This window comes from Gymnoscopelus microlampas (assembly GCF_963454915.1).
Source record: "Gymnoscopelus microlampas genome assembly, chromosome: 23".
Classification (NCBI taxonomy): domain Eukaryota; kingdom Metazoa; phylum Chordata; class Actinopteri; order Myctophiformes; family Myctophidae; genus Gymnoscopelus; species Gymnoscopelus microlampas.
Genome location: NC_139960.1, coordinates 34,996,203 through 35,020,056, shown reverse-complemented (window position 1 = coordinate 35,020,056; position 23,854 = coordinate 34,996,203). Strand labels below are relative to the sequence as shown.

The 23,854-nt window shown below is 42.6% G+C and overlaps 1 protein-coding gene across 1 annotated transcript in view; it reads right to left on the bottom strand.

The window, feature by feature from the left end:
- Nucleotides 1-23,854, bottom strand: part of snd1 (staphylococcal nuclease and tudor domain containing 1) — a 390,687-nt gene that overhangs the window by 70,717 nt on the left and 296,116 nt on the right. The window contains exon 18 of the mRNA XM_084049382.1: nucleotides 22,189-22,330. Coding sequence (XP_083905508.1) covers nucleotides 22,189-22,330 — 142 coding nt within the window. The remainder of the gene's footprint in view (nucleotides 1-22,188; nucleotides 22,331-23,854) is intronic.

Genomic DNA, 23,854 nt, shown 5'->3' with positions numbered 1-23,854 from the left:
CACACACACACACACACACACACACACACACACACACACACACACTGAGATAGTATCAGTGGTTTTAAGCTCCCCATCATTTAAGTCTCCATGACGGTCTGACGAGAGCGGGACTCGCGCTCGCAGCTCGCCGCCCTATTTTGGAGAGTTTAATATGCATGAGCGTGAGCGCGGCGGATGGCCTTTCATTCTCTGGGGGTGGGAAACGGCAGTGGCGAGGGCAAACACTTCAAAGGCGAGGGAGGGAGGGAGGGGGACGCGCTGACAAACAGAAACAATGCAGGGCAGACCATACACGGTGTGTGTGTGTGTGTGTACCCACACTGGTTCGCATGTAGCCTCGCGTAGCCAGACTATACTGTATCACTGCGTGGATGTGAGTCCGGTGCTTCCATGAGGAGGTTTTTTTTCCTAAGCGGGCAGGATCTAAACAATGGCCCTCGACGCAATTGGTTAGACCTACAACCAACAACCAATTACAGTCTCCCATATTCGAATACTGGGCCCTGATTGGTCACCCATGTCTTCTGGAGCAGGACATGGATTCTCTATGGAGCGGTGCCAGACCCAAATCGCAGAGTGCAATTTTTTTTTTGCACTCGCCGATTCGTCTGGTCCCAGGCTAGTACGCATGTGCGGAGTGTGTGTGCACTAACACAGCGGTTCTCAAAGTGGGGTCCAGGAACTCTCGAGTTTCCCTGAGGGGGTTCGAAATGAATGGACCTTCACAGGTGTGTAACTCTGCAGGTACAAATGGACCCGTGCATTTGTACACTGTCTGGGGGTCCCTGAAAATAAATTACTACTATTACTAGCACGCACGCACAAACACACGTCACTACCTTTTGATACACGGCCACTCGTCAAACAAACGACCACAAGTGATCAAATAAAGTTGTTTTTTATCTCGTTTCTGCAAAGCGACTTTGAGTACCTGGAAAAGCGCTCTATGAATCATTATGTATTATTATTATTATTATTATTAACCCATTAAGACCTGGAACGTATCTGTGTCACTTTAGATTTCTTTGGCTATTCAAAAATAGCAGATCTACAAGCTCATAGCGCGGCACCGAGTGCCGCGCTATGAGCTTGTAGATCTGCTATTTTTGAAAAATCTTGAAAAACTTTTTTTTTTTTTAAACTGTTTTTGGATTTAGAGAACCTTTTTAAGAATCACCTCAGGTCTTAATGGGTTAATAAATCAAATTCACGAGGTTTACTCATTCACGAGCGTCCCCCCAGTCAGGGACACTCTTGAGGGCCGAGACGACGCGTGGAAGTGACGCACGTTTTTCTTTCTTTGACGAACAGAAGTGAAGAGGTTAACCGACTGATACCTTCAGGGTGGCTGCAGCCAGCGTTGCCAGGTCTGCTTATTATAAGCGTGTAAATATTGGTAGTTGCGGGTCGCATATTTTTTGGGTCTTCTTTCAAAAGGTGTGGTTGCTTATTTGGGATTCCTGCCTTATGTTGTTTAAACCAGTTGTTCTCAAACATTTGGACCCCCCCCCAAATGAATTTTTGTGTGCGGACCTCCATCTGAAAATAGTGTGTGACAGGGACCTCCCATACAATATTTGTGTGTTTCAAAAATATTGCAAATATTTGTTTTGGGGGAAAATATCAGATCTAAAAGCTCATAACGTGTAACACATTGCAACGCGCTGTGAGCTTGTAGATCGGCTGTATCTATTTAGGCAACAACTGGCTGCTGGCACTTCAAGCAGCATGTCAAGGGTCATTAAGCCTGATGTATACTTTGTTGCGTGTGGTGTCGCACACAAAAAGTCCCCCCCCCCCCTCCCCACACACACACACACACACACAAAATAGCAGATCTACAAGATCTGCCATATCTGACGCACGACAGTGACACTCAACCGAACATAACGAAGCCTTTACTGCACAACAAGATAAAGTGTGCCTTCGGTGGGGGTGGTGGGGGTGCGGGGGGGGGGCCATGCACCAAGGTTTGGATAGTTTTACGAGGAGATATTTTCCTCCTCTTCCTGAGTGCTGTTTGAAGGGGAACGAAGGTGGCCGTCTGGCCTGGAGGGAGACCGCCATAAAATACCTTAACTAATGGCGTATTCACGACCTCAGAAGAGCGATACCTTCTTCCCCGTCCCCCCGTCCCCCCTCTCTCACTCTCTCACTCTCTTCCCAGCAGCCATTCCCACCAAATCACCAATTTCTGTAATTGGAATCGGGAAGAATCTAAAACACAGAATCTGTGACTCTCGTTTTTCTTTTTTTGAAGGTCCAATCGAGCCCGATCGTGTGCAGCTAATGCCCCTCATTTGATTGCCACCCCTGCGGGGTGTTTCGGTGGGGGATGTGTAGAGCCCCCTCCCCCGCCCCCAAACCAACACCCCTGCCCATATCGTTGCTGTCGGGCAGAAACCTCCCATCTCTCAACGTTTTGTGTTTTTTTTGTAAATGAATGCCCTACTTCATCGTACGACAGCGTCACACAAAAGCATCTAAAGAAGCCGATCCAAGGGCGCCGATGGCCTAGTGGTTTAGGTGCATACCACATATAGGCTCCAATGTAGCCTGACAGCGAGTCGCGTGTCACTCACCGTCTCTCTCTGCCTGTTTCCGGTCACTCTACACTACAATATTGAAATAAAAGCAGAAAAGCCAAAATACATTTTAACTCATTGAGTGCCATTGACGTGTTTCACGCGTTTTACCGCAATGGCGCAACGTGCCAATGACGTGTTTGACGTGTTTTTGAAAACAAAACGTTCAGAACCCAAGATATGATTTGAAGATTTGCTCCTGAGCACTTTTTTTTTTACTATGTATTTTTGGCCCAGACATGTTATGTTCAAAGGCAGACAATTAATGTCAACAAGGTCGCGATGACCTCGTTGACATTTGTGAAACCACACAGTGCAACCCTCAGTGATTAGCACCCATCAGGGGATCGATTATACCGGAGATAAATATTCTGTGACTACTTGAAAAGGATATACCCTTGTATATCTGCTATTTTTGAGAAATTGTGAACATGGAGTGCAAATCTTTGAATATATATATTCTTTTAAAGCGAACATTCGTGGCACCGCGGTACGGAATGCGACGCGGAAAGGAAGGCGGGGAGGACTCGATCCCCAGCCAAGAAAATCAACTCAACAGACAGGTGAGCTGACCTTTTGGAGGAGATGTGTTGTGTATCTAATGTAATGAGGCACGCCTCAGTGGAGGCGTGGAGGGGTTCCTCTGCCTTCGTCGTGGGCGGCAAAACACTCATTACTTTTACCTTCCCTCCAGAACGCATGGGAGGGAAGAAGATGACTGGTGGGGAGAAAAAAAACGCTGGTCTGTTGACGACCTAGATCAAGTGGTTCTTCTCACAACCTTGTTAAATTTCAAGGACCCCATCCCCAGCATCGATATGCACTAGGCCAGGGGGTCTTCAACGTTTTTTATCAGGCCAAGGACCCCTTAGCTGAAAGAGATGAAGCAGGACCCCCCCCCCCCCCCACTAAATATTGCATAAAGTTGTGTTGCAGATTAAACTTTTTTTCATAGATAGCTTCATAGACTTGTTTGGCAGCACTGTCACCAGTGTATATGTAGGATTCATGTGTATTTCTAAGTATTTAAATACTTAGCAATCGTGACCTTTTGGCTCGGTACTTGGTCTGCTCTTTCTTCCCTCTAAACCTATGTTTGCCGAAAATAGCCAATCTACAAGCTCATAAATGCCTCGCAGCGCGGTGGTCTAGATCAAGGTCTGTGGAATCGCCAGGTCCATACCCAGCCGGCTGGACCATTTACTATGTGTCATTCCCATGCTCTCTCTCTCTCTCTCTCTCTCTCTCTGCCTTCCCTGTCTGTCTGTCTGTCTGTCTCAGTCACTTTCGAAATAAAACGGGGGAAAAAAACATAAACATATAGAACGATGGAAGACTTATGAAACATCCCTCAAGACCCCCCCTCCGTCCGCCGGACACACACAAACGCTCTCAAATATTTCTCACACGGATGACAGTAATAGACGGGGTTCTGTCAGGACGTCATTCAGACCACTTCCCTTTCCGCATGCCAAGTGGTCTTTGCGCTCAGAAGACCCCCACCATCGTTGAGATTGATACGGTTGCACAGTAGCACTGTGAGTCTCATTCGGATCGATAAGCGCTGAATTCCAGCGCTCCGTGTTATGATGAGGGGTTGGCTACGCTGGAGAAGAGCAAACAGGAGAAGGATGGATGGATGGGTGGGTGGGTGGGTGCAGTGGGTCGACAAAGCACTCAACCCCAGTACTTTAGTCCAGTGGTTCAAGGACCCCCAACATTACACCCATCTGAAAATGTATTTTGTTCCAGGGACCCCCAGAAGAGTATTGAACTACAAGCGAAAGTTGCTCCGTCAAATTTGTGCTCGAGTTAACCCATTAAGACCGGGAACACATCAGTCCATTTTTTTTTTCTTTGGCTATTCAAAAATAGCAGATCTACAAGCTCATAGCGTGGCACCGAGTGCCACGCTATGAGCTTGTAGATCTGCTATTTTTGAAAAGTCGCGAAAATGTGTGCAAATCTTTGAATATATATTATTTTTTTAAAGGGAGATTTACTCAAATCTTTGCTTCTGGGGGGTCCCTGGAACAACATATTTTGAGATGGGGGTTTGTGGCCAAATACATGTCATTTTGGGGGTCCTTGAACCACTGATATAATTGCAACATAAGTTTTTTCAAAAGACATTTGTAGAATCCCAGAAGCAAAGATTTGAGTTAAAAATGTTCGCTTTGAAAAATATATATATTCAAAGATTTGCGCAAATTTTCTGGATTTTTCCCCAAAAAATGCAAATATACAAGCTCGTAGCTACGAGCTTGTATATCTGCTATTTTTGAATAGCCAAACAAATCTAGAAATGACACACAGATGCGTTCCCGGTCTTAATGGGTTAAAGTACATGAAGTACTTGCTTTAAAAGAAATCTAAATCAAAGAATCAACTAAAGTACAGGTACAAATGTTTTATGGCCATGTTGGCTCAAGGCTAGGCTGTTCTGGCAAATAATGGGAGACGTACCAGAGGAGGAGGAGAGAGAGAGACAAATGAAAAGCCTTTCAGCTGACAAGAGTGGAAAGTAGGAAAACACGAGTGAGCGAGAGAGCGAGCGAGCGAGCTTGGGGACGGACTAAGTGAAGAACAGGCAATTGAAAGTAGAAGGACAAAATACAAACAACAGCAAAGCGAAACTGGAAAATAAAATAAGAGAAAACCGGCCAAAACAAAAGGCTTGTGTGCTTATAGAACGGCTATTTTCGGTCCGCAACGCCGCCAAACGACGAGGAAGAGAGAGCGAGAGAGAGAGAGAGAGAGAGAGAAAGAGAAGGAGCTCCCTGTGTGTCTGGTTCCATGGACGGTGGGGTCCAGCGTCATTAGGTGAGGAACAGCTGCTGAGTGTAAAAGGTAGAATGTGAATAATGTAGACAGAATGGCACCTGTTTGGGTTGGGGGGGGGCGGGGGGGGCTCTGTACGTCTGCCAGTAGGCTAGTGAGAGACGGGATGTTACCCTGGAATGACTCGGGGGTGAGAGAGAGGACGTCGTGCCGTTTGCGACGCCGGTCAGCCAACGGAGAAGGACGATTCCGAGAACTTGGCAGTGGGGGAATTAAAAAATATATATATATATATATATATTTAGAGTAGCCAATTATTCCCCCCCCCCCCTTTTTTTTCTCCCCAATTTAGTGGTTATGCCAATTAATTCCTCCCCCCACACATTTCTGTGCCGCCCAGTGTTGCCAGATTCTGCGAGAGAAACAAGCAACCAGGTCTAGGAAAACCAGCCCAAAAGAAGCGACTATGGGCCATACATGAGCACTTTAACATATACATCAGCTATTTGAAAATAGCAGATCTCACAAGCTCACAACGCGTCGCGATGCGACGCGTTGTGAGCTTGTAGATCGGCTATTTTCAAATAAAATCTTGCACGGAAATTATAATAAGCAGATCTGGCAACCCTGGTGCCGCCCCCAGCTCGTACGCGCAACGACTAATATTAGGGTTGCTCCGTTACCGGTTTCGGAATCGGGCCCGATACTCTGACCGATACCAGTTGGTGGTACTTTTAGATGGATTTTACTGTAACAGAAAGTTCTATCCACCGTCCCAGTCAGTGCACAAACGGAGCCGGCTTTGGAGCCAGCTAGCTTCGATAGCCAGTAGCCAGAAGTGTTGACAGATTCTGTTGCGAGAGAAACAAGCAACCAGGTCTATAAAAAGAAGCCCAAAATAAGCAACTACTGTAGGTCAGGTCAGACAAACCTTTTTGTCTAATATTGTGTTAGAGCAGTGGTTCTCAAACATTTTCATGCGAAGAACAAGGACCCCCAATATGTACAATGTATACTTTGCAGAGAAACAATACAAAAGTCACTTATAATAAACAGATTTGGCAACACTGGCCAGAATGGATCAGTGCAGCTAGTAGCCAAAAACACACGTCCTCACTCTCTCTCTTCTCCTCCCAATAATTTTGCCTAAATTGAATATTGTTGATTCTGCTTCTACAGAAATATGCTATTAACCAAGTCAACAGAAACGTATTAACGCAATTTATATCAACGTATATCCCGATATGTATGGTATCATGGCCTCTGTATCGTCATACGTATCGTATCGTGAGGTTGCAGGCGATACCCAGCCCTACTCATTATTGCGGTAATTGAACACTACAGTATCAAGTACAAGGCATAACAATGAAATGAAATTGGGGAGAAAGGGGGTCAAATAAGTAGTTACTCAACCAAAACAAAAAGGACTCGTATCGGTACTTGGTATCGGCGAGTACTAAAAATGAAGTACAGGTACTCGGTCTGAAAAAATGAAAAAATCGGAGCATCCCTAACTAATATCCCTGCTGGGCTTCCCTCCCCCGAACTAGCGCGTCTTAGCATAACTTGAGGGAGGGGGGGGAGGGTTTCGTCAACCCATTTAAACCGGGAACGCGTCTGTGTCATTTTTTGATTTCTTTGGCTATTCAAAAATAGCAGATCTACAAGCTCATAGCGCGGCACTCGGTGCCGCGCTATGAGCTTGTAGATCTGCTATTTTTGAAAAATGGTGAAAAATGGTGAAAATCTTTGAATACATATATTTTTTTAAACGTTAGGATTTGGATTTTTTATTTTTTTAATCGGCCTCAGGTCTTAATGGTTTAATCGGGCAAAAGCGCCGGGAGAGGCAAGCGGCGCCGCGTCCCAACCTTCAAGCATCGAGCCTCTCACTCATTAGGTCCTTTCTCTAAAACGATACGTTTAGCAGGGCTGGAAATACGCCGGTCTCGGAAAATCGCTAGCAAAGCGGCGAGCTGTGCGAGGAGAACAACAACAACACCACCACACTGTGCGCTTGGAGAGGCCTCTTGTCTTTTAGCGTGTCCAAGGTCGCGCAGATCTTTGCAGGTCCCCCTGTGACAGTAATTACACACAGCCTCGGGAGGAAGAGAGAGAAAATGTACACAGAGAGAGAGAGAGAGAGAGAGAGAGGAAAAGGGTGGAGAGAGATATAGCAGTTAGTTAGGAGAAAGCATGTGGGAGGGGAGAGAGAATGTGCGAGAATTAAGGAGGAGATGAACAGAAAGAGATAGATAAAGAGCCTGGGGGGGTGGAGGGGTGAGAATTGAAAGAGAAGGAACCTACAATCCCAAACACTTCCTGCTGACTAGCGAAAAAAATCAATTTAATCACAAGCTCACACACCCACAACCAACGCCATCCATAAGGGCAAAAAAAAGAAAAAAAAAAGAACTCACATTTAAGAGTAATTAAATGTGAATAATTAAAACATGGAGGAGAAAAAGCTGTGAATTAGAGCACCAGAGAGAACCCCTGGAGAATAAAAGATATTACCAACTATGCATTTCTCCCCACAGTGTTTGAGAATCATTTAGGAGATAACACAGGCCCGAGATAATCACATAGCAGGCTCTCTCTCTCTCTCTGTGTGTGTGTGTGTGTGTGTGTGTGTGTGTGTGTGTGTGTGTGTGTGTGTGTGTGTGTGTGTGTGTGTGTGTGTGTGTGTGTGCGTGTGTGCTAAGAGTGCATGCACTCATGGTTGAAATGAATTAAAGGTAGGGTAAGTGATTTTCTTTGGTTAAAATAAGTGTTAAATAGCTCTATATTCTGATAGTACTCATTGCTATAGAGTGTTTGTTCAGTAACAGGAGTCTCCTTGTCTCTCCAGCTCTTTATAAAACAGAAAATGCATTTTCGTTTCAGTTTCATTTCCAATTTTATCCAATCAGGATAGAGAACTCAATCAGGATATAGATTAAACAAGTGAAATTGAAAGTGATGACACTAAGAAATGAGCAGACAAAATTGGAACTGGAACACTATACAAATTAAGCTTAAAAATGGGTACTTTCTCCTGATTGGCTGAGATTTTGACACCTACCGAAAAATGTATTTTCTGTTTATTAAAGAGCTGGAGAGACGGGGAGACATCTGTTACTGAACAAACACTCTATAGCAATGAGTACTATCAGAATATAGTATTTTAACCTTTTAACAAAATACTTTTTGTTTTAAGCCAAAAATATCACTTACCCTACCTTTAAACACTCACACCCTAGCATCCCAATTATGGGGGGGGGGAGTGGAGATTCACAAAAAAACACAACAGATCTACATTTTCACAACGTGTCACCTTGTGAGCTTGTAGATCTGACATCTTTCGGCAAAGGGATTTGGTGTGCGGGGAAAAAGACTGGAACAGGTGCAGACAGAGTCAGTCAACTCAGCTCTACTGTGCCCAATTTCAGAGTGAACACGAGCTATTATTAGATGAGTTTGGATGGAACCAATTGAGAGATCTGTGATTCACTTGTGTGTAGGGCTGCGCAGCCAGTAATACAATTCAAATTCCGTTCGGGCTCCAGTCGAGCTAATCACAATTCAGCTGATTGTCGGCGAAAACTATTTCAGCGAAAAAGGGGAAAAAAAAACGGTATTACACCTCATCTAACCACATTACAACAGTGATCGTTTCCCTTTCACGAACCAGAAGTGGGAATTTATTCCATTAAGACCTGAGGCCGATTCTACAAAATGTCTTCTAAATCCTAACAGTTGTTGCTTTATGGTGGTGCTCACACTTTTTCCATGTCAAGGAACCCCAAAATTATATGTATTTGGCCGCCGAACCCCATCTCAAAATACTTTGTTCCAGGGACTCCCAGCAGCAAATTTGAGTTCAAAATGTTCACTTAAAAAAACAAAATAATAATAATAATAATAATAAAAATAATAAAATAAAAAATAAAATAAAAATGCGCAGATTAACAAGATTTGGAAAATGTAACAATCATGTTATAGCACAAGTATAACATGATGGTTAAAGTGGTTAAAATCTAAAATGACACAAGAGGCTTTCCCGGTCATAATGGGTTATACCAAGAAGCTCAAAGTGCCTCGCATGATTACACTGTCAAAGTACAAACCACCCTTCACAATAATACAGCTTTCTATTGCTGCAACTCAAGTCCCCTTTCTAAGAACTCTCGTTGTTTCGGCTTGGCTCTCGTCCCAGACCAAGACCAAGTCACATGGATTGTGTGTGTGTGTGTGTGTGTGTGTGTGTGTGTGTGTGTGTGTGTGTGTGTGTGTGTTTGTTTTTCCTGTATAATTAGCTAGACTATGCGGGCCAGGGAAGGTCGAGGAAAAGCTAGTTAGCCTCGCCCTCCACCGACCGTGCGCCAAGGTTGGCCAAGGAGTCTCCCTGTGCCCTGTGTGTGTGTAAGTTGGTAAATGGAGAGGAGGTGGCGGCTGCCAAAACTAACACGACTATGCCCTTTAACCCCCTAGAACCCCCTCACCACGCGTCGCGGCCAGTGGTGCAAAATGTACTCATAAAGAAATGTTTGACTTAAGTAAAAGTATCAATACTGCGATGTAGAAGTACTCGTTTACAAGTAAAGCCCAGAATTAAAAATTGACTTGAGTAAAAGTACAAAAGTATTGGTATCAAAATGTACTTAAAGTACCAAAAGTAAAAGTACAACACATTTTGAAAATAGCAGATCTACAAGCTCACAACGTGTTGCCACGCGACGCGTTGTAGATTGTAGATCGGATTGTAGATCGGCTATTTTCAAATAGCCTGGTATAAAATAGGGCTAAAGTGGTTAATGTGTGTTTTATAATGTATATGTGCAAAGTAACTAGTAACTAAAGTTTTCAAATACTTGTAGTGGAGTAAAAATACAATATTTGCCTCCGAGATGTAGTGGAGTAGAAGAAAATGTATAGACAATTTACTGTTTTACTGTTTTACAGTAAAGTAAAAGTACCTCAAAACGTACTTAAGTACAGTACTTAAGTAAATGCACGGCTCGACACCGGTGCGCAACTAAGTATAAATCACGCTTTAGGAGGAAAAGAAGCCGAGTGAAATTGGCAGGTGTTATCACAGGTGGGACGGGATAATGTTGTACTATCTATGCTGCATCTCAAGGTGTGTGTGTGTGTGTGTGTGTGTGTGTGTGTGTGTGTGTGTGTGTGTGTGTGTGTGTGTGTGTGTGTGTGTGTGTGTGTGTGTGTGTGTGTGTGTGTGTGTGTGTGTCGTGTCCTTGCAGAGTTCTTTTTGCGGGGCGGGGTTAAGCGTGTGCACCTAACTGGAGGATGTTATTGAGTAAATAGGATTTGACAGCGATATCCCCGGGATCGAACTGATAAGAAAGAAGAGGGATAGACGGACAGTAGAGGACATGGATTCTCCACCTTGACGCACATCATCATCGCGCTATGTCACACCCAAAACCTACATCACAGACTTTGATAAAGTGAGTGAAGGGCCAATTGAAATGAAACGCAGAGGGCTGAATTATGTTAAAACTGCATGAGTGTGTTGTTGACAGACTGCTTTACAATAGTTTTTGTATCTGTATTTTTTCATTTTCATGGGTCCATTTAGCTGTGAATGGCAATGTATTGCACATGAACTTTTTTAGTTTTTAGTGTTGGCCCTTTAACCTGTCCACCCTAAATGCCCTTATTTGGAAAAAAAATTTTCATGGCGTTACCGCCCCCCTTTGCTCTTCCCTAGATCTACAAGCTCTCTATATGGCATCACTCCACGCAGCCTGAGCCTGTAGATCTGGTGGGTGTGTACAGTATGTAGGTTAATTACTACCACAGTTGCCTTTGATTGCATTGTTCGTCTCCTCCTGTATTTAACACGCCCTGAAATTGTAATGTATCCAGTGTTGGAAAGTAACTAAGTACATTTACTTAAGTACAGTACTTAAGTACACTTTTTAGGTATTTGTACTTTACTTGAGTATTTCTAATTTCCAATACTTTTACTCCACTACATCTCAGAGGCAAATATTGTACTTTTACTCCACTACAATTATTTGAAAACTTTAGTTACTAGTTACTTTTCTACAAAATACTACAAAACATGTTGCACTATGTTATAAATATGGGCCCAAGGCAGTCTGTTTTACATTAAAATTATTTAACATTTGAGTATACTGTGCAAATGGAATGCAGGTATGTACTCAAATGGAACACATTAATTACTATAAATTAGAGTTGAGTTAAATTCATTTCCCTTAAAGCTACAGTATTAACAAAATGCCGCCTTTGTGCTTTGTAGATGTTTTGCGGGAACATTTTGTTTATGTTTGAGGACTTCAAGGGCCGGATTGAGATGGTCAAAGGGCCCGGACCGGCCCTCGGGCCGTATGTTGCCCATGTGTGATGTAGATTGAATGTCACATATACTGAAACACCACACATTGTAACTAATTTGCTGGTTACATAAGACGTGTAAAAAATGTTTAAAAAAAATACAAGCGTGTCCTCAAACGGAATCTTCAAAGTACTTCTAAGAAATTCAAGTCCTGCTCTGAACTCTCCATCTCTATCTCTCTCGCTCTCTCTCTCTCTATCTCCATCTACAAACTCCTGCACTTGAGAAATTGGGGCGAGGGGGGGGGGGGGGCGGGGGGGGAGACAGGATGTTTTAATGATACTGCAAAGCACACAGCTTGTATGATTTTTACACCGCTTTGAAGTGCTCTTCAAGGACCCTGTACGATAATGTAGCTCTGAGAGAGAGAGAGGGGGAGAGAGAGAGAGAGAGAGAGAGAGAGAGAGAGAGGGAGAGAGAGAGACGAGAGAGTCGAAGTGGTGGAAAGTAATTAAGTATATCAACTCAAGTACTATACGTGAGTACAATTGTGAGTTATTTTTGTACTTTACTGGAGTATTTCACATTTTCGTTAACACAACAATATACTTCTACTCCACTACATCTCAGAGGGCAATCGATTGTTGCTTTAGAGCAGGGGTCTTCAACGTTTTCAGGCCAAGGACCCCCTAGCTGAGAGAGAGATGAAGCAGGGACCCCCGACTCTATATTGTATACAATAGTGTTTCAGATTAAAGTTTTTTTTTACTTAGTCTGCTCTTTCTCCCCTCTATACACCTATAGCCTCTTTGCCGAAAATAGCAGATCTACAAGGCCTTAGATCTGCTATTTTTGGCTAATGTTCCCCTCAGAAAAGGAATTCTAGGGTTCAAGTGGTTAATGTAAAAAAACGAAATCCTATCACACAAACATTTGGCGGACCCACTATAGTAGCTCTGAGGACCCCCTAGGGGTCCCGGACCCCCTGTTGAAGACCCCTGCTTCAGAGAAAAGGAAAAAAAATGGTTACTTTGCTTAAGTTATTGTTTCAAAACACACATTAACCACTCGGTAATTCAAAAACAGCAGATATAAAAGCTCACGACAATTATTTAAATAATATTGTCCGGCGGGGGGGGGGGGGGGGGGGGGGGGGGAGAGAGAGAGAGAGAGAGAGAGAGAGAGAGAGAGAGAGAGAGAGAGAGAGAGAGAGAGAGAGAGAGAGAGAGAGAGAGAGAGAGAGAGAGAGAGAGAGAGAGAGAGAGAGAGAGAGAGAGAGAGAGAGAGAGAGAGAGAGAGAGAGGTGTAGGCAGTATAATAGAACTTAGGTGAGGACTGACAAAACAACAAAACAAAAAAAACTCAACAAAAACCCACTTGGGGAAAAAAAAGGAAGTAATAGAAGTCATCACAGACACGTCTCCTGATGGAAGAACACAGGCCAATTAAAAACTGAAAAAAAAAACACTCCAACTTTTGCTGGTTCATCTGAAATCCCAGCTCCATAAGAGAGAGAAGACTAAATAACTCACAGCGCTCCCTGTCAGAATGCACCCAGTACAGCAATACGTTCCATTAAAAAAAAAGAAAGAGGAAAAATGCAGCTCGTGTGCACAGTACCATTTCTTTAACCCATTAAGGCCTGGGACGCATCTGTGTAATTTTTAGATTTGAGCTAAAAAGCATTATTTTACACTTTGGCTATTCAAAAATAGCAGATATACAAGCTCATAGCGCGGCACCGAGTGCCGCGCTATGAGCTTGTAGATCTGCTATTTTTGAAAAATCGAGAAAATGTGTGCAAATTCATGTATTTATATTCTTTTCAAGCGAACATTTTTAACTCAAATCTTTGCTTCCGGGAGTCCCTGGAACAACATATTTTGAGATGGGGGTCCGCGACCAAATACATATAATTTTGGGGGTCCTTGACATGAAAAAGTTTGGGAACCACTGATATATAAACATACGTTTTTTCAAAAAACTGTTTTTTTTCCTACATTTTGTAGAATCGGCCTCAGGTCTTAAATGGTTAATACAACATTTATGCTGCTCTCGGAGAGTAAGCAAACACTTACATCTTGTCCCTTGATGTCCCCCTGCTCTCCGTGACAAGATACTTAAAGGGGGGGGACGTTCTTTGGGAAATAATGTATGGTAAACAAACGAGACACGACGACCGTTTCATCCCTTCTCGTGCGTTTCATGTGCGTCGAAAAGCAAAACTAAACGAAAAACAAACTCTGCGTCCGCCGCGTGTTCTTGTAAACCGAGGTTTATGGTTGTTGGTGCCACCGAACCGCGTTAACCCATTAAGACCGGGAACGCATCGGTCTCATTTTCAGATTTCTCTGGCTATTCTTTTGGCACTACAAACTTGTAGAACTGCTATTTCTTTTCCATTGTGAAAATCTGTGCAAGAATTTGAATATATATATATATATTTTTTAAAGCGAACATTTGTAACTCAAATCGTTCATGGAACAAAATATTTTGAAATGGGGGTCCGCGGCCAAATACATTTTGGGGGTCCTTGACATGAACAAATTTGAGAACCACTGATTATATCAACATAAGTTTCTTTTTTTTAAACTGTTAGGATTCATAAGACATTTTGTAGAATCCCCCAGAGGCAAAGATTTGAGTTACAAACGTTCGCTTTAAAAAAATATATACATTCAAACATTTGCACAGATGTTCACCATTTTTCAAAAAAATTAGCAAATCTACAAGCTCGTAGCGCGGCACCGAGTGCCGCGCTACGAGCTTGTAGATCTGCTATTTTTTTTGAATAGCCAAAGAAAAAAAAAAAAAAAGACACAGGATGCGTTCCCGGTCTTAATGGGTTAATCCTATAGGGGAGCTGAACATGACGTGAGCGCACGTGCACATGGTGGTCGCTTAGGCAAGTGACGGGCGATGTTGACGGGTGATAAAAAGTGTCACGTCGTCCCCCGTTACATCACTCCATCCTCGGAGGAGAGGAGCTCTTAGGAGAGGGCTGAGGGCAGCAGATTTAGATCCAAAGATTGTGGGGAGAAGATTGCTTCTGCTTGCTCTCTGCTACACCTACAGGCCTCCTGGAATAGTGGAGTGCACGTGTGTGTGTGTGTGTGTGTGTGTGTGTGTGTGTGTGTGTGTGTGTGTGTGTGTGTGTGTGTGTGTGTGTGTGTGCATGTACTGTACAATGCATGCATGTATGTACTGTATATTGTCTGTCGGGTGGAAACCCCATACGTCCAAAACTGTTACTAAAAATCAAAAATAGCACAAAACGTTTAAACATGGATATAAGAGGTTTCTGCATTTGTTTACACATTGAGTGCCATAACAGTAGATCTACGTGTGTTATTTTTTCCCCCTTTTTTTTCCCACATGGGGCGCTCTAACGCAACTTAGGAATGATCCGCGGACCCTGTAAAATGGAATGGACGGATGTGAATCCAGTCCAAAAAACACGTACCTCACGTCCACTCCAATGATAGGATCTTGAGAAAAGGTTCCTATAATCTCCATAATCTTTTTACCGTGGTGTTAACGACGCCATTTTCACTCTGCAATGGCGGATCGCGTTAGAAATGTTATTGTTCCAGAGGTTAGACGGGACCCACGACCATCGCGCACACGCCCTTTGTTTACATCCGCGTCCTCGTCGTGGACCACTAAAACAGATCAGCGTAAACGTTAAGAAGCGCTGGCACTAGATGTAACCTGTTTAAAAAAAGTTTCGTTAGAGCGCCCCACGTGGGAAAAATATATAAAAAGAAAAATGGGCCAAAAACATCCCGGACCGTTTTTGGCACACAATGTGTTAACAACGATACTCAAATTGATATGTATTTGATTTGCCCCCCCCCCACCCCCATCTGAAAATGTTTTGTGCCAGGGACCCCCAGAAGAGAAATTCAACATGATTAGAACATGTTCAAACACTTTCAAGAGTTTTTCAAAAATGTTGAAAAATAGTAGATGTACAAGTGTCGCGCTGTGAGCTTGTAGATCTGCTTTTTTTTTAATAGCCAATGCTAAAATCTAAAGCGTCACAGATGCTATACCGGTTTTAATTTAACATTTTTGTTTACACGTAAACATATATATATATATATATTCATGTTAGAATCTTAGTTATTTTGCTGTTTTCTACTGTTTCACAAGAGGCGACATGTGGCACTTTTTTCTAGCAGCAGTCACATATTATCATTACAATCTTAGCGTTTTGCCAATCATTTGGGAGAGGCCCCACTTGAAACATCCTCACGGCCCATCGGCGGGGCCCCGGCCCGCAGGTTTTTGGTGAATCGCTGATGTAGAGCTTTTTTTTCCTCCTTCTTCTCTTCTCCGCGTTTTCTTGTTTTACATCCTATTGTGCAGGAACACCCCTCACGCTAAAGCGCTCCCACACAAAAGGTATACCGAGGCTGCTGTAGAAATGTCTCCTTTTCTCTACACCAGACTGACTTTATGAATGTCAATTATCTCTACGGTGCAGACTACCCCTCTACCCCCCCCACCCACACCCCCCACCAGCGGGGAACAATGTTCCGCTCGTTTTTACTAGTGAATGACAGGAATAAATCAACACCGTCCCGGTCTGTCACTGTGAAGGTGTGGAGGAGGGGAGAGAGACAAGTTTTCACCTCGAAAAACCAACAATCCCGGCTGTCTTTGCATGGCTGCTCTTCCTCCTCCCATCAAGCTGTGTGTGTGTACGGTACGTTACGACGCTTGTCGGGGCAGAAAACCTTGTATCTCCCATGTTTTTGTTTTGTTTTTCTCCCACAGAATCAAAGTCACGCAAAAAAAAGTGAATGAAATAGCAGATCTACAAGGTCACAACATGTCGCGGTGGCCCCGTTGCTGATCTTGTAGATCCGCTATTGTCGCAAGAGAATGTTGAACATGTCATAATGATGAGTTTCCTAAGAGTTTTCAGACATCTTATGTTGCTATATATATATATATATATATATATATATATATATAAAGCTAACATCTGACACAAAATGACACGCTGTGAGCTTGTATATCTGCTATTTTTGAATAACCAACATATAAATGAATAAAGTGGTTAAGATGATCGCGATGCTACACTAACCACTTTTGCTGGGGACCCCTGGGGGTCCCCGGACCCCACTTTGAGAACCAATGGCTTATTGTGTTCAACATCGGCCCCTACATAACAAAGTAATCCCCCAAACATAATATTATTCTCCTGTCAAGTCAACTTCACTGTGGTTTGTTTTATGACGTCTCTTCACAGTGATTATAAGATGTTATTAGTTTGGTAACTAAAACCAAAGGAGAACAAGATGGATTGTGAAATAATAACGGGCGATAAACTAAATATCGATGCCAGACGCTCAACCCCGTTATGTTTTTTTTAGATTAGAAACCTTTGGGATTGCATCAGCTGTAATTCACGCAGCGGAAGTATAATCACGACCTGGAATTATTTAGTTTATTTAATCTGAAGTAGACTCAGATAAACGCATAACACCACGCATGCACACGCACACGCACACACACACACACACACACACACACACACACACACGTCACTCTTGCATGATCGTATCATGTACCATACCTGGAGATCCTAAAAGTTACTGTGATAAAAAAAAAAAGTCTACCCAATTACACCTACACTCTATTATTTCTCAAAATGATTGAGGCTACACAGTGAATTAATGAATGTCGGAATTGAATATAATTCAAATCGACTTGCATTTAATTTAACGGTTATCAGTCCGGGTGTCGGAACAATCCCGGTATCCGTCATCAGAACTGATGGCGGACACCGGGTTGGGTCTGACTTGACATGTTGAGTGAACTCTTACCTGGCATATAAATAATAGTTGACATTTATCAACTCCCAACAACCAAGTCAAAGTACCACAATGCCATTCATCACTTGGCCACAGGGGGAGCTATTGCACTGAGGAGCTTCAGGCTGAAGTACCTATACCCAACACCAGGGTCTGAATGTTTCTCCAACCACTGCAGGTGTACGAGTTGTGTTGTATTAACATACTCTACTATGCAGATGAATTCAAATATAATCTTATTAAGTTCCAGATTGTAGCTTTAACCTATTAAGACCTGGAACGCATCTGTGTCACTTTAGATTTCTTTGGCTGTTCAAAAATAGCAGATCTACAAGCTCATAGCGCGGCACCGAGTGCCGCACTATGAGCTTGTAGATCTGCTATTTTTGAAAAATCTTGAGCATTTTTTTTTTTTCCCAAAAAAATTAGAAAACAGTTTTAAGAATCACCTCAGGTCTTAATGGGTTAATGTAATGTCTCCCGTGGCACAAATATCATTGGTATGATCGACTTATCATTGATGTCGGGCAGAAACCCCTTATATCCATGTTTTTTTTTCTCTCTTTTTTCGTGAATTAAGGCCCTATTTGATCAGACTACAGCGTCACACAGAAACATAAAAAGTAGCAGATCCACAAGCTTGAAACTTGTCGAGCTTCGCTGTTTTTGAATTTGAATCCTGAAAAGGAACAGTTTTGGACATAGTGAGGTTTCCACCGCGACTGAGACGATGTACGTATGTTGTGGGGTAGGATAAAATGCCTACCTACAAAATGATTGATTGCGTACTCGTTTAATCAAATACACATTTGCACCCCTAGTGCAAAGTCCACTTTGGCATCACCCATGTAATTGAGTTTAGTCTGGGCTTTTTTTTCCTCTTTTGCCTTAATGACACAATTAATTAATTTGGCTTCACGTCCTGCCAGTCTGAGGCTGGGAATAACCAGCAGTGTGACAATCTAATCACTTACCAGCGTAGAGAGCAATTGACCCTAGCCCACTCCCTTCGGGAAAAAAATGCATAAATACAGTACAAACACACACATGCAAAGTGGGGACTTGAAAACAAAAAAGTCCCCACTGCATTTTCAAGTCCCCCGTTTGTGGATTTGTGATGACGCCTAGGTCCCCTGACATAGAGTTGGTTTTGAGGTTAAGTTTAGGCATAGTTTCTGTGAGGTTAGGTTTAGGCATAGTTTCTGTGAGGTTAGGTCTAGTTTCTGTGAGGTTAGGTCTAGTTTCTGTGAGGTTAGGTCTAGTTTCTGTGAGGTTATAGGTCTAGTTTCTGTGAGGTTAGGTTTAGCCATAGTTTCTGTGAGGTTAGGTCTAGTTTCTGTGAGGTTAGGTCTAGTTTCTGTGAGGTTAGGTTTGGCATAGTTTCTGTGAGGTTAGGTCTAGTTTCTGTGAGGTTAGGTTTAGCCATAGTTTCTGTGAGGTTAGGTCTAGTTTCTGTGAGGTTAGGTTTAGGCATAGTTTCTGTGAGGTTAGGTCTAGTTTCTGTGAGGTTAGGTTTAGGCATAGTTTCTGTGAGGTTAGGTTTAGGCATAGTTTCTGTGAGGTTAGGTCTAGTTTCTGTGAGGTTAGGTTTAGCCATAGTTTTTGTGAAGGCAACGCATCAAAGGAAGAAGGACTCCGAGACAATCCCACCCACCCACACACACACGTTGTACCTCCACAATGTGTGTATTTTATTGGCCACTCTCGTCGATCTGAGCTCCGTCGCTGCTCCGTGCCAGACTGCGTGAAATGGCCCTTTAACAATGAACTACACCCCCACTGCTCTGTGAGAATACAAGAACGCTCGCCCCCCAAAACACGCTCGCCCCCGGGGCAAATCCGACGACCTCGGAAGGGTCGCCACCAGGTATTCCTAAATGTAACCTCAGTAAAACTATGCCTAAACGTATTCCTAAACTTAACCTCAGTAAAACGAATGCAAGAATACGAGTGTATTTTAAGGCGAGCGTTCCGGTTAAACTCTGTGAAACCAATCAAACTGCTGCACCAGCTGCAGTAGGTCACCAGCAGATTGGTGTGTAGGCTATAGACAATAGAAGAGACTACCTACGCTAGAGACCACGTGCGCCCAACTTTGTTGTGCAGCTGCCAGCTACACATAAACAGAGAGGAGTAGCCGAAAATGTGTCTCCGGTAGGAGAGACACAAAGGAGACGTTGTGTTTCCTACCGGAACCGTTGCCGGTCATCAAATTATTGGCTTAGGAATGCCACACAAAATATCCATGAATTCAAGTCTCCGTGTGGTGACCAATCGATAGGAAAAGTCATTTTGGAGGTGAACTATCCATTTAAGCCGTCGTGTTGTCGGTGTCAAAGTCAAAACGTCTCTTTAATGTTTTCCGATGTTTTTTTTATGTGACTAACATGGGGGTCAAATGCTGCTGGCGTCTTTCATGTGCAGCCAAAGCCCTGAAGCACCACGGTGCGCTCTCTGTCTCATACAGTCATTTGAGCCCTCTGCATTTGAGTCTGGGGTGCTGCCCTTTTGGAGTCATTCCCGTGGATTTAATTGAACACAAGCTGGCAGTCTTCACTTAATCCAGTAAGACCGGGAACACATCTGTGTCATTTTTTGATTTATTTGGCTATTAAAACAATTAGCAGATATACAAGCTCATAGTGTGTCATTTAGTCTGCCATTTTTGTATTTATTTTTTTGAAAATCATGAACATTTGTGCAAATCTTTGAATATAGTATAGGTTTTAAAGCGAACATTTTAACTCCGATCTCTGCTTCTGGGGGGTCCCTGGAACAAGATAATTTGAAATGGGGGGTCCGCGGCCAAATACATACCATTTTGGAAAAGTTGGAGCACCACTGATCTAGCAACATACTGTTAAGATTTAGAAAAGCAAAGATTGGAGTAAAAATGTTTTGCTTTAAAAAAATATGTATATTCAAAGATTTGCACAAATGTTCACAATTTTTCAAAAATAGCATATCTACAAGCTCAGAGAGCGGCGCCGTGCTATGAGCTGTGGTTACACAGATGCGTTCATTTTATCCATACTATTTTTTCCTTTTTGCACCCTTATCACAGCTATAGTGAGCAGTGGTGGAAAAAGTACTCAAATTCTTTACTTAAGTAAAAGTATCAATACTGCAATATATTTTCAAATAGCCTATGTATAAAATAGGGCTAAAGTGGTTAATGTGTGATTCATTATATCATAGTTTATATCTGAAGAGTAACTAGTAACTAAAGTTTTCAAGTAAATGTAGTGGAGTAAAAGTACAATATTTGCCTCCGAGATGTAGTGGAGTAGAAGTGAAAGTACTGGAAATTGGAAATACTCCAGTAAAGTAAAAAATACCTAAAAATGGTACTTTAGTACAGTACTTGAGTACTTCCACCGTTTGTAATAAAGACCATCCGACTTCAATGCTGTACAGATGTATTATTGTCGTTGTCGGGACAGAAACCTCTCATCTCTGTATTTTAAATTGTTGTGTTTATCCGTAAATTAATGCCTTACATCCCTAGAATATGGATATAAGAGGTTTTCCACCCGACAACAACAATATGCTTGTTTTTCCAGTTCAGGTTCAAAACTAGGGCAGATTAAAAACATGGCGGCTGACCTTAATCTGACCTTACAGACAGTTCAAAGCAATACGGCTGCAGCTATAATCAAATGAATATGATTCAGCCGTGTCAAATGGCTCACACCAATGGCTCCAGGCACAACTAAATCAAACACAGCCATTATAAATGTTATTATTAGCTCTAGCTGAGTCACTTACTAGCCAGCCATGTTTTTTTGTTTATCTGCTGTATTTTTTTTTTTTTTTTTTGTGTGGCTTTTATGCCTTTGTTGATAGGATAGTAGTGGTGGAAAAAGTACTCAAATGTTTTACTTAAGTAAAAGTATCAATACTGCAATGTAGAAGTACTCGGTTTCTAAGTAAAAGTCCGGAATTAAAAATTTACTTGAGTAAAAGTACAAAAGTATTGGTATTAAAATGTACTTAAAGTACCAAAAGTAAAAGTACTAAAATGTTTAAAAATAGCAGATCTACAAGCTCACAACGCGTCGCGATGCGACACGTTATGAGCTTGTAGATCTGCTATTTTCAAATAACCTAGGTATAAAATAGGGCTAAAGTGCTTAACGTATGTTTCTATAACGTAATAATGTATATCTGCAAAGTAACTAGTAACTAAACTTTTCAAATAGTTGTAGTGGAGTAAAAGTACAATATTTTCCTCTGAGATGTAGTGGAGTAGAAGTAAAAGAATAGACAATTGGAAATAATGTAAGTACAGTACTTGAGCAAATGTACTTAGTTACTTTACACCACTGGACAGTAGTCTGACAGGGGAGAGAGATGGGGGAGTGACATGCAGCAAAGGCCTTTGGGATCGGGACTCGAACCCACGGCACGCTGTCAGGCTACTTTGGAGCGTTAGTTGAGCTGTAGACCTGAAATGTGAGCTCAAGACCCTGATGCTAGATAGGAGAGTGTGGAGGGCAGCGATCCAGGAGTTCTGAGTTGGTGTTGGCTAGACCGCGCTCTCGTATCGAATGATAATGTACACACACACACACACACACACACACACACACACACACACACACACACACACACACACACACACACACACACACACACACACACACACACACACACACACACACACAGAGAGTGTGAGTCTGTCAGGTACCGTTCTCTACGTCCTGGGCATAGATGTGCAGCATGTCCGTGATCTCGGTGACGTAGACAGATTTGTAGTTTGCCACGCGCTCTTTGTCCTCCGGCACGTGAACCGTCCCCTCCACCGGCTTCTCCTCGTAGTTGGCCCAGATCTGCAGTAAACACACACACACACACACACACACACACACACACACACACACACACACACACACACACACACACACACACACACACACACACACACACACACACACACACACACACACACACACACACACAGGTCAGTGGACATTGGAATAACAGGAGAGTATGCGAGGTCTACGTTTCTGGGACATGTGGGAACAAGCTGGTGTGTTTCTGTACATTTTGTTTAACCCATTAAGACCTGAGGCAGCGTCTAAAAAAAATCAAAATCCTAAAAAAAAATTGCAAAAAAATATTAAAAAAAAAATTTCACGATTTTTCAAAAATAGCAGATCTACAAGCTCATAGCGCGGCACTCGGTGCCGCGCTATGAGCTTGTAGATCTGCTATTTTTGAATAGCCAAAGACATCTAAAGTGACACAGATGCGTTCCAGGTATCAATGGGTTAAAGATTCTTCCCTGTAACTCTGAGCATAAACACAGGAAACCCAGTGCAGTGGTTCTCAAACTTTTTCATTTTCGTTTTCATGTCAAGGACCCCCAAAATGTATTTGGCCGCGGACCCCCCCCATCTCAAAATATTGCTCTGGGGACCCCCAGAAACAAATATTTGGAGTAACAAATGTTCGCTTAAAAATATCATATATGTTCAAAGATTTGCGCAAATGTTCATGATTTTTCAAAAATAGCAGATCTACAGGCGCACTCTGTGCCGCGCTATGAGCTTGTAGATCTGCTATTTTTGAAGAGCCAAACTGTGAAATATGGTTTAAAGTGGTTCAAACGATTGTGACGCTGTATCAACTTATTTTGCTGGGGACCTCCCGGTACCTCCCAAAGGACCGCCGGGGGTCCCCGGACCCCACTTTGAGAACCAATGACCTAGAGGTTCAAGTAAGTTTGATTGGTTAGTTTGTTTAGAGAGCAAGTAGTACAGTAAAACTAGGGAGATTTTACTGTATTTTCTGCCTGGCAGCAACGTTATATATAGACTGCACTTTTTTTCGACTATTCGATTAATCGACAAAAGGCAAATGAAAGAACAATTGCTGTGGAAATAATTGATAGCTCTACTACGCTAGCCTGCACCTTCAGCCCCGCTGAACGAACATGAAGCGTGCAATCAGCGTTACATCGATACGACTGTATCGCCCTTTTAACCCCTTCAATCCTGGCGGCGCATCCCTGTCATTTTAAGATGTCTTTGGCTATTCAAAAAAATATAGCAGATCTACAAGCTCGGTGCCGCGCTATGAGCTTGTAGATCTGCATTTGTTTTTGAAAAATTGTGAAAATGTGTGATCTTTGAATGTATATTTTTTGCAAGAGAACCTTTGTAAAATTTTATGTTCACTTTCAAAAATTATATATTCAAAGATTTGCACACATTTTCACGATTTTTCAAAAAAATCGCAGATCTACAAGCTCATAGGCGGCACCGAGTGCCGCGCTATGAGCTTGTATAATCTGCTATTTTTTTTAAACAGCCAGACATCTTAAAAAATGACACAGACGCGGTCCCGGTCTG